The sequence below is a fragment of the Oncorhynchus keta genome, chromosome 22, assembly GCF_023373465.1.
Source record: "Oncorhynchus keta strain PuntledgeMale-10-30-2019 chromosome 22, Oket_V2, whole genome shotgun sequence".
In the NCBI taxonomy this organism is placed as follows: domain Eukaryota; kingdom Metazoa; phylum Chordata; class Actinopteri; order Salmoniformes; family Salmonidae; genus Oncorhynchus; species Oncorhynchus keta.
In genome coordinates, this window is record NC_068442.1 from 12,533,391 (window position 1) to 12,545,707 (window position 12,317).

Sequence of the window (12,317 nt, forward strand, 5' to 3'; positions counted from 1 at the left end):
CTCAACCAATTTCTAAAGACTGGTGACATCCACCGGAAGTGGTAGGAACTGTAAGCAAGTCCCTTAGAAATCTGGATTCCCAATGAAAACGCATTGAAAGAGAGTGACCTCAAAAAGAAATGGTTTGTCCTCAGGGTTTCGCCTGCTACATAAGTTCTGTTATACTCACAGACATGTTATACTCACAGACATGTTTCAAACAGTTTTGGAAACTTCAGAGTGTTTTCTATCCAAATCTACTAATACTATGCATATCTTATATTCTGGGGATGAGTAGCAGGCAGTTGAATGAATGAATGCTTCTCATCCAAAATTCCAAATGCTGCCCCCTATCCTATCCAAAGCCTCTGTCCTACAGGTGCATCCCTAATGCAGACATACTGAACAGGGTGTGTGTCTGTGTGTGACAAGGTTGGGGTTGGAGTTTGATCTGTGATGTGTGCTTGGCATTGCTCAAGAGCCTGGTATAATAACTGTTAGCTTTTTTCACCACACTGTGTTAGATATTAGGTGGGACTGGCAGGAGTTTAAGAAGGTATCCCTAAGCATATGGACCCAAGTTTGTCTGGAACGAAAGGGAAAGTCAGCAGCAGCTTATGCTAATCACAGTAGCAAAATACTTCCTACGGTAGCTAGTGAGCTAACTTCCGGCTACAGTAAGTGTGGTCTGCATGTGTAACTGACCTGGGTTCAAATACTACTTGAAATAATGTATAATAATGTATCTGGGCTTGACTGAGCTTTCCTGGCACAATGGAAACAATAGAATAGTCAAAAATAAACACAAACCCCGCCCATATGGCACTCTGGGCAGGCTAACGTTGTTTTTGAAAGATTTCAAATAGTATTTGAACCCAGTTATGTTCTGTAAGAAAGAGTTTTACTCACTCCAGTCCTGACTGCTTCAGATAATGGCTTTAGGATCAGCCTCCCGACTTTGATGTGAAAGTAGTCCTACGTATCACAGGCTATTCCTTAATGGAAAACTTCAAAGAATACACTTTTTTTTCATAATTTACCTCATTGACATAATGTGCTCACTTATCTCACGGTATTTCATCAGTGACATACAGAGGCATGTTGTTATATTTGATGTTTCAAGACGGCCTGAGAGAGAGAGGTGGTAGCCAATCTCTATCCATGGTTTGGAAATAGGAAAATGTGGGTTGTTTTCAAACTCTGCTGGAGGATTTTTCTTCAGTGTCATAAACTCAACACAAGCCCAGAAGCACTAACAGTGAATGTATTTCACCTAGTGTAGCAGAGTACATAACACAGGAGTTTGCTCACATCACTCAGAACTGACTGCACTGTACCATTCACTGTGTCCTCTGATTTTGATACAGTAATGATAAAACATCTTTATAGAGACTTCAAAGACCAAATTCATTTTTCTCCCTCTCCTCCTCTGCAGCTCCTGGGAATGGCGTTCTCCATGACACTGTTCCACCAAATCCACAGAACAGGGAAGAAGTATGACGCTTAGCGTGGGACAGACAGCACACAGGGAAAGGAGCCCCATGTACTGCCTGATGGGATAGACTCTGGATGCACCCCCACCCCCACCCCCCATACCTCCTGTATCACAAAGCCTCCCACTCCCCACTCTTCCCAGAAACCCTGTACAGACTGCAGCTGTGTCACCCTTGTCCTCTTCTCTGTCCACTCCACCATTCATTTGCCAAAGATAAATGGGACTGGAAGATGTCTTATGTCGTCTCTCTCCTGTTCAGAAGTAAATATAAATGTTTTGGGCGCTTGGACTAATAGTTTTGCGGGAGGCTTTACTAATGCTCACACCCCCCCCCGCAAGGCGAAGAAAGCGGTGAAAAGAAAGATTAGATTGTAGTCTCCAGGTTTTCATGGATTTTGTCGTGTTGATTGTTCATGTTAACTTCCTCTTTCCCTAAATGATGAAAGGCTCCGACATGCTATGCTAGTTTTCTACTCCCCGGAACCCTTTTTCATTGAAAATGTCAGACAACATTTTTTCCCCCAATACAGTATGATTTGTTTCTTCTAAATGTGTCCTTTATGCTCCTATGAAATGGAGTGTTTGATATGCTAAGTCAAGACTCTCAAACCCTGTTCCTGGAGAGCTACCATCCTGTAGGTTGTCACTCCAACCCTGTTCCTGGAGAGCTACCCTCCTGTAGGTTGTCACTCCAACCCTGTTCCTGGAGAGCTACCATCCTGTAGGTTGTCACTCCAACCCTGTTCCTGGAGAGCTACCATTCTGTAGGTTGTCACTCCAACCATCATCTAGTGCACCTGATTTGTATAATTGGCTGGTTTATAAATTGAATCAGCTTAGTTACAACTGGGGTTGGAACAAAAACCTTACAGGAGGGTAACCCTCCAGGAACAGGGTTGGAGAGCCCTGTGTTATCGGTTGTCAGAGGTGTGGAATGGATGAGATGCACAGGAGGCTGCTGAGGGGAGGACGGCTCATAATAATGGATGGAATGGAGTGAATGGAATGGAAACTATGTGTTTGATGTTTTCGATGCCATGCTATTTAATCCGTTCCAGACATTACGGCCACCTGTGATGAGATGTGATGAGTTTCTGTGGATCAGGGATGGGCAACTCCAGTCCTAGGAGGGCGAACTGGTGTGACACTCTTCTCCGAGCCCTATAGCTAACACACCTGATTAGACAAATTGCATGAATCTAAACTGAAGACTATGGGTGCGTTCCTCTGCCCAGGCGTTGCTGACGCATGCCAAATCTTACAATGCCTGGATAGGTATTTTACTTATCAGCTAAACACATCATATGGTAAAGCAATCGTTCAGTCTATGACACAGTCAATGATGTGGCACGCAACCATTGGCACGTAATGTCTGAGCAGGTAGCACAGGACCCATGATCAGTTGATTATTGGAGTCTGGTGTTAGCAGTGGCTGGGGAAAACGTGTGTCACCAACCAGGCCCCCGAGGACTGGAGTTTCCCATCCTTGCTGTGGATGGTCAGGGGTTGGGGTGGGTCGTAGGTCAAGGTTGTAATGCCATGAGCCCTAAGTGGGTGGTGCCCTGAATTCGTAGAGGTGTTTCCTGTGATGGAAAGAATTACACTTCAGAGGAATCAAGTTAAGAGTGCAGGGCTCTTCAACCCTGTTCCTGGAGAGCTACCCTCCTGTAGGTTTTCGCTCCAACCCCAGTTGTAACTGACCTGATTCAGTTTATCAACCAGCTAATTATTAGAATCATCTGCACTAGATTAAGGTTGGCGCAAAAACCTACAGAATGGTAGCTCTCCAGGAATGCCTGAACTCTTTAGTTTTTATTTCCTCTCTTTCTCCATCGCATCCTTTCACTCTCTCGCTTACTTTTTACATGTCGGAACGGTAGGGGGGCGAGACGAGCTCTTCACAGTACACATTTTCACTGACATTCCTGCTAGACTAAGTGATGATGTGTCTACACCTGTAGTCTGGATTCTGCTGCTGTAGTTTTCAAAGCGCCTTCCCTGCGTCAGTCAGTCACAGAGTGGGTGGAAGGGAGGGAGTCTGATCAAAAGACGAGGCTGTGGTTCGGATATGGCAACGCGCCCTGTAGGACAAGTTGTTTTACTAGCGCTATAACGGTGGCCTATGTGCGGTTCAACAGCAGGAGTCCTGTTTAGTACAAGAACAAGGGTAGGTTTCAGGGTACGTAGATAACTACACTCTAAGCTGCTTGGGAGGGCTTTACCAACAGGGTCATGTTCATTAGGCAATGGAACAAAATGGACTGAAACAGTTTAGGACTACCTGGATAAGAAACATTTTTGTAGCATAAACATTTTCCTTTACATGCCCTAATGAACATGGCCCCGTTTTCCTTTAACATGTCAACATGCAGAAGTAGAGGGAACTTAAAAAAGCATTCACTTGCAACCTTCTGCTTGTAGTAATCAATTCATTGACTTATCGTTAACATAAAGGAGGGGAGGTTGGCTGAACTGACTGGATGTTTACTGTACTTTGGGGAATTTGGTTAGAAGTCTGATAATCGGGACCAGAAGTGTCTCAGTTCTAAAATCTCATCCTACAATTGAGGGAGGATTAGAGGCTAGGATGCTGCTTGGGATAAGAGGTGTAAGAACTCTGGCATTGCTGCTACATGCGGATGTCGTGTGAAGGATCGAGGAGGCAGCAGGAGGTAAAGGACATTTAGCCAAACGCAGCTAAATCGGAGACACTGCGTCCTTCACACTCTGTCTGCATTAAGGACCATCTAAGGTCATTCATTAAATCTTAATTTGAACATATTGGGATGTACAATACTCTACATAGTGGTAGATGGCAGCAGATGTGGGTTTTGTGCATGGCTGTGTCACAGGCTCAGATAGTTGTTGTTGACCTTTCTGTCTCTGATTCACTGGATGCCCCATCATAATCCATGTTTTACAACCACAGGAAAAACATGACAGCTGCTGATGTAAAGCACTGGCATGAGCGCTTCACGTCCTCTGCCTGGATGCATCCACAAACATTCGGCACAATTTATCGCTCCAGCAAATGCCGCGAGGTCCACGCCAGGGTCGACATTTGTAGAGATGTGACAATTGTCGTCGGTCACGTAAGAACAGGTTTGTACCCTGTGTACCTACATCCGTGTGCCCTCTGCCCACTTTGCTTGCTCCCAGAAGTAATACTGCGTCTGATAATCATAGACGAAAGAGCACATTCATCTCAGCTGATCAGATCTGTGATCATTATTGTATTGTGAAAGTCTGACATTGCGACATTGTGTGAGGTGATTTGGGGTGGAAGGGTTAGATGTTGAATGAAATGCAGAATAGCCACTCCAGCATGAAGATAGATATACATGATAAAATCCTGATACAAAACCGGCTTTACACTGTCCATATGTCAGACTTCGTTCAAGAATCATTTCAAAATCCCAAACCGTTTTCCCCTTTGTCATTCACGTAACGTGTAACTCACTGCCATCTCTGAAATGGCGGTTTTCTACCATTTGACATTTTTCTGTTCTTCGAAAAGGAATCCATTCAAGTCTTTGCTTCCCGCATTCTCCCACCGTCAAGTGGTTTTTCAGTGTTTTATCAAACATATGTTGTTTGTTCATGTTCATAGAGGAGAAGAAGTCTATCACTTTAACACTAGTGTTTTATGATGTTGTGTCGTTGTACATGAGCTGTTTTTGTCTCTTGTTTTCATACGATCTGCTCTTTTACTGTGTTCTACTTGGCTTTGTTGTGTCAGAAGCTCACTGTCAGTCATCTGGAGAACATTAGGATTATATCCTTGGGATTATAGACAGATAGTTAGACGGGGGAATTGAAGACAAACAGGAACGTAACATTATTCCTTTTCAGGGTGCAACTAAACCACCTTCCTGTCTTGACTTCGCCGCAGGCATTTATTCCAGTCCTGTTTTGAGGGAGGAACATGCCGTCTGAGTAGGAGGATCAATACATACTGCATGTTTGCTGTTTTGTTTTCTCTATACGGAGAGCTGGATCCAAACCGCATCGTAAAAGTATTGCTGAAAATAAGAGTTTTCGGTCGATTTAAATTTAAAGTCAATATTCCCGCATTCACATATGTCGGCTCAATCTGAAATGACCTTACAAATGTCATCCATTTTGTGTACATTAGGATGTGCTATTCTATTATCTAATTCTTCTTACTGCATTACTGTTATTCTAGTCCTGGGAGTAACTGATCAACTGTTCTTGTTGCACCTCTGCAATAGGAAGGACCCCATTAACCTAATGCCCATGATATTGACAGAAGATGATATGAACATCCACGCTCTCTCTCTGAACTGTTTATTTTTGGACGTCTTTTTCTTAGCTGTACGGGCGTTAACTAATTTCCTACCCATTAATTCATGTTGTTCATCTTTTATTTGTTTGATAGATTGTTTGCATTTGTACTTTTTAATTCAGGAGCATTGTAAAAGAAAATGTAAATGTGTTTTTTTTTGGGGGGGGGGGTAGTACTGTATTGCTAGTTTAATTTACAGTATTGCAGCTTGTAGTGAGAAATAGGATACATTTCATTCGTGGATTTGGAATGAGCATTAAGTATTTGTTTCCCTCTCTTCACATGGACACACTGCCACAGACTGGAGATGGAAAGGGAAGAATGGTTATTGGGGGTTTTGTCTGCTATGGAAGCAGCTCATTTCTACCACCTTTGACATATTTTTATAATCTCATCACTAATCCCTCACAACTAAAGCTGACTATCTGAGCTGTTCTGAAATGTAAGCTCTTGAATGGTGTGTTTGATGTAGTGTCATGACAAACCGCAGTATTATCTGCTACATGTCAGCCTTGTCCTGTGGATTCTTTTGTTTTGTTGCTTCATGTAAAAGAACTCGGAATATCTATATTAGGTGGTGCACTACATTTCATTCTTTAAATCCTAATATTTTTTAAATAAAGGAAAGTGTGTCGCAAAATCCCACTATACCCTGTACGCTCATTTGCCTTTCATGTTTGAAGACTGACGTCATTGTGTTGCTTTTTTCTTGGCACCGCTAAGTATAGTTTTCAAAAGTACGGTTTGATTGGGAATCATTTCTAATATGTTGGTATATTGAACAGACTGAATCAGTGAGTGAGCTGTCAGAAGTTAGGCTACATCAAGGGGGAAACCGTGAACAGCATCTTCACTTAAAATGTGTGCTCATTTAAAGATAATGAAACCTACTGCAGACAGTGTGATGAACTAATCACAATAGAAACTCAAATGACAGTCGTCAGGTTTTAAGTTGTATTAGTGGTATGTACGGGATGCACTTGGTATACATTGTCCAGTGAAATGCTTACTTGCAGGTTCCTTCTCAACAATGCAACAATAAGAAATAATAAAAGATATGAATATGAACATAAAATAAATTACAGCAGAATAGAATAAACATTTTAGCATAAGTATAATACAGGAAGGCACAATTTATAGTCCAATATTTACATGTGTATTGGTGAAGGGGGGAAAGTGTATAAATTGAGCAGTATAATAAGTCTGAGCCATATATAGATATCTCTATATACTGTATCTCACTATATCTATGGCTCTGATTTTCTTCGAGTTGGTTTCTACAGATGTGTCCTATAAAATTGGCAATTTTATCTAGTATTTTTACTGTTTGATGTGAGCACAAGAGTATTTTTCTACTGAGCTTTACCCCCTGAGTTAGGCGTAGATTCAATCCATAGCACTGAAGATCCACACTACAGCGCGGTTCAAATCTAAAGGCAATGCTCCCACGTCACAGTAAGCGCAGCATATGTCGGCTCAATAGGAAATGACCTTACCATTTTAATCTCGGGAGAGCACGGATCATTATCGCTACAGATTGAATCTAGGCCTTAGCCTATCTGTTCTCCTTCTCTCCTTCCTGTTTGGTAATGAGTAGAGTTTACTGTGCCATTCCATTCTGGCTTTCTTTAATCTCACTGATCCTTCTATGCAAAAAAATACCTATTTTAGCCTTTGTACAGACCATTTTGTATTAGTAATATGTACTGAAATAAAGTGATTAGTGGTGATTGGGGATATTCTGTTTGATTTTCCAAAATATATTATTTGATTTCTTCTTCAAAAAAAAAACATACTTACACAGTTCACAATCCCAAACCATCCCAATTGGGTTGAGGTTGGGTAATTGTGGAAGCCAGGTCATCTGATGCAGCACTCCATCACTCTCCTTCTTGGTCAAATAGTCTTTTACACAGCCTGGAGGTACATTTTGGGTTATTTTCCCATTGAAAAACAAATGATAGTTCCAAGTGCAAACCAGATGGGATGGCGTATCACTGCAGAATGTTGTGGTAGCCATGCTGGTTAAGTGTACCTTGAATTCTAAATAAATCACAGACAGTGTCACCAGCAAAAAAAACTCACAACATCACACCTCCTCCATGCTTCACGGTGGGAACTACACATTTGGAATTCATCCGTTCACCCACTCTGCATCTCACAAAGACAAGGCGGTTTGAACCAAAAAATCTCAGATTTGGACTCATCAGACCAAAGGTCAGATTTCCACCGGTCTAATGTCAATTGCTCGTTTTCTTGGCCAAAGCAAGTCTTTTCTTATTATTGGTGTCCTTTAGTAGTGGTTTCTTTTCAGCATTCGACCACAAAGGCCTGATTCACACAGTCTCCTCTGAACAGTTCATGTTGAGATATCTGTTACTTGAACTCTGAGGTGCAGTTAATTGCCGATTCTGAGGCTGGTAACTCTAATGAACTTATCCTCTGCAGCCGGTGGCGTCCTCATGACAACCAGTTTAGTTTCATCATAGCGCTTGATGGTTTTTGCGACTGCACTTGAAGAAACTTTCAAAGTTCAAAGTTCTTATATGAACTGTTCTTTCCATAATATGGACTTGGTCTTTTACCAAATAGGGCTATTTTCTGTATATCAACCCTATCTTGTCACACAGCAGCAAACTTTGTGAAAATTAATATTTGTGTCATTCTCAAAACTTTTGGCCACGACTGACTGTACATTAGAGTGTCTAGTTTGAGAAACAGATGCCTCACAAGTCTGGCAGCTTCATTAAAGAGTACCCGCAAAACACCAGTCTCAACATCAACAGTGAAGAGGCAACTCCGGGATGTTGGCCTTCTAAGCAGAGTTCTTCTGTACAGTGTCTGTGTTCGTTTGCCCATCTTAATCTTTTTATTGGCCAATCTGAGATACAGTTGAAGTCAGAAGTTTACAAACACCTTAGCCAAATAGATTTAAACTAAAGAGAAAGGTGGCCATTGTTACTCCCGGTCCTAGTGAAAAGCCAACTGTCCCGGTTGATATATTATCGAATAGATATTTGAAAAACACCCTGGGGATTGATTATAAAAAACGTTTGACATTTTTCTGTGGACATTATGGATATAATTTGGAATTTTTGTCTAAGTTGTCGTGACCGTTCTTTCCGGTGGATTCCTGGGCATAACGCACCAAACTAACGGAGGTATTTGGATATAAAAAATATCTTTATGGAACATTTGTTGTCTAACTGGGAGTCTCGTGAGTGAAAACATCCGAAGATCATCAAAGGTAAACAATTAATTTGATTGCTTTTCTGATTTTCGTGACCAAGTAACCTGATGCTAAGTGTACTTATTGTTTTGTTGAGCGATCGATAAACTTACACAAACGCTTGTATTGCTTTCGCTGTAAAGCATAATTTCAAAATCTGAGACGACAGGTTGATTAACAAAAGGCTAAGCTGTGTTTTGCAATATTGCACTTGATGCACGTGATTTCATGAATATGAATATTTTCTAATAATATTATTTGACTGTGGCGCTATGCTATTCAGCGTTGCTGATGACAATTACACCGGATCCGGGATGGGTGGTTCAGAGAGGTTAACAAGTCACATAAGTGTCTTTAATAATGGTGTTTAACATTATTTTTGAATGACTAGCTCATCTCTGTAACCCACACATACAATTATCTGTAAGGTCCCTCAGTGAAAACATGTTTTTAGAAATGTTTGTACATTTATTGAAAATTAAATACAGAAATATCTCATTAACATAAGTATTCACACACGAGTCAATACTTTGTAGAAGCACTTTTGGCAGCTCTTATAGCTGTGGGGCTTTCTGGTCTCTAAGAGCTTTCAACACCTGGATTGTGCAGCATTTGACCATTATTCTTTTCCAAATTCTTGTGAACGTGCAAATGGAGGGCTGAGGGGAAGGGCGTGACTTAGGATTCAGCCAATGCGGACACAGTGGACTTATAAGAGACATTTTACTACCATATGTAGATGCAACAGCTACAATGTGGGCACAATCAAAATTGGTCCAGTTGCCTGAGTGTGAACTGCTTGATGACCTTACTACCTTCTCCTGTCCAGTCTCAGACAGGGTCATCTGTCAACCAGCCAGGATGAACCTAAGAGCATCCAGGGCAAGATCCAATAACCAGCACAGAGGGAATCACACACTAGGGTTCAAGGGGACCACAACACCCCAACAGCAGGTGTTAACTTATGTCTACAGGGAGAGAGAGCAGGACATGAGGATGCTTTTTTTTATAGGTGAAATTTACATTTCCACATTGTTGAAGGCCACTTTCATTGGGTAGGCCCATACTAAGAAATCAGAAAATGTGATAGCCTACAGAGAATGCTCTGGTGTTGTAAAACGTTGGACAGGATTCCATCAGAGGCCCTTTGTCGTCAAGCACATTGCAATACCATTAATGTGCCTTTTAAAGGCAATTTCCCTGACATTCACAGAGATCGCATTTACGGTAAAACGCTGAAGACTAAAAAAGCAATTGCTTTAGATTCCGGCCCCACTGTCAATTCACAATGTCCAGCCCCTAGGGCCTAGACAACCTATATGTACTGTATATACACTGCTCAAAAAATAAAGGGAACACTAAAATAACACATCCTAGATCTGAATGAATGAAATATTCTTATTAAATAATTGTTTCTTTACATAGTTGAATGTGCAGAATCACACAAAAATGATCAATGGAAATCAAATTTATCAACCCATGGAGGTCTGGATTTGGAGTCACACTCAAAATTCAAGTGGAAAACCACACTACAGGCTTATCCAAATTTGATGTAATGTCCTTAAAACAAGTCAAAATGAGGCTCAGTAGTGTGTGTGGCCTCCGCGTGCCTGTATGACCTCCCTACAACGCCTGGGCATGCTCCTAATGAGGTGGCAGATGGTCTCCTGAGGGATCTCCTCCCAGACCTGGACTAAAGCATCCACCAACTCCTGGATAGTCTGTGGTGCAATGTGGAGTTGGTGGATGGAGCGAGACATGATGTCCCAGATGTGCTCAATTAGATTCAGGTCTGGGGAATGGGCGGGCCAGTCCATAGCATCAATGCCTTCCTCTTGCAGGAACTGCTGACACACTCCAGCCACATTGTCTTGCATTAGGAGGAACCCAGGGCCAACCGCACCAGCATATGGTCTCACAAAGGGTCTGAGGATCTCATCTCGGTACCTAATGGCAGTCAGGCTACCTCTGGCGAGCACATGGAGGGCTGTGCGCCCCCCCCCAAAAAAAGTAATGCCACCCCACACCATGACTGACCCACCGCCAAACCGGTCATGCTGGAGGATGTTGCAGGCAGCAGAACGTTCTCCACGGCGTCTCCAGACTCTGTCACGTCTGTCACGTGCTCAGTGTGAACTTGCTTTCATCTGTGAAGAGCACAGGGCGCCAGTGGCGAATTTGCCAATCTTGGTGTTCTCTGGCAAATGCCCTGCATGGTGTTGGGCTGTAAGCACAACCCCCACCTGTGGATGTCGGGCCCTCATACCACCCTCATGGAGTCTGTTTCTGACCGTTTGAGCAGACACATGCACATTTGTGGGCTGCTGGAGGTAATTTTGCAGGGATCTAGCAGTGCTCCTCCTGCTCCTCCTTGCACAAAGGCGGAGGTAGCGGACCTGCTGCTGGGTTGTTGCCTTTCTACGGCCTCCTCCACGTCTCCTGATGTACTGGCTTGTCTCCTGGTAGCGCCTCCATGCTCTGGACACTATGCTGACAGACACAGCAAACCTTTGTGCCACAGCTCCCATTGATGTGCCATCCTGGATGAGCTGCACTACCTGAGCCACTTGTGTGGGTTGTAGACTCCGTCTCATGCTACCACTAGAGTGAAAGCACCGCCAGCATTCAAAAGTGACCAAAACATCAGCCAGGAAGCATAGGAACTGAGAAGTGGTCTGTGGTCCCCACCTGCAGAACCACTCCTTTATTGGGGGTGTCTTGCTAATTGCCTATAATTTCCACCTGTTGTCTATTCCATTTGCACAACAGCATGTGACATTTATTGTAAATCAGTGTTGCTTCCTAAGTGGACAGTTTGATTTCACAGAAGTGTGATTGACTTGGAGTTACATTGTGTTGTTTAAGTGTCCCCTTTATTTTTTTGAGCAGTGTATATATACCCACATATGAATATTGATCACAGGGACTTGGTTTGACTAGATGTTTCTCTGGTTGTAGGCTACTCATAAGGCTACACTGTAGTCCTTTACTGCAGCCTTTTCATGCTATGGATCAAGATGGTCATGCTATGGATCATTTAGCTATTTGATTTAGTATTTTAGGACCCATTTAGATATCTATATATATTTTTTTTAAAGACCAGGTTGTTTATTGAGAGTGACAGGCAGCCTCAGTGACAGACAGGCTGACAATACATTAAAGCTCCTGGGCCAATGGGCCATTCAGCAGCACTGAGGCCACAGATATTTTGTGTAACCTGATTCCTGGGCTTGCAGGACAGTTCTGGTGCTTACCAGCCATGGCAGGGCAGCGTCACAGCTGCTAGCCTCCCTTTTTAGCAGCAGCCA

General features: G+C 42.7%; 1 protein-coding gene across 3 annotated transcripts in view; it reads left to right on the forward strand.

Annotated features, from left to right (window-relative positions):
- tspan9a (tetraspanin 9a) overlaps positions 1-7,510 on the forward strand; it is a 286,905-nt gene extending 279,395 nt beyond the window's left edge. For all 3 annotated transcript variants that reach the window (XM_035798258.2, XM_035798259.2, XM_035798256.2), the window contains one exon: positions 1,415-7,510. In XM_035798258.2, the coding sequence (XP_035654151.1) occupies positions 1,415-1,486 (72 nt within the window). In that variant the 3' untranslated portion in view covers positions 1,487-7,510. The remainder of the gene's footprint in view (positions 1-1,414) is intronic.
- The last annotated feature ends 4,807 nt before the right edge of the window (positions 7,511-12,317 follow it).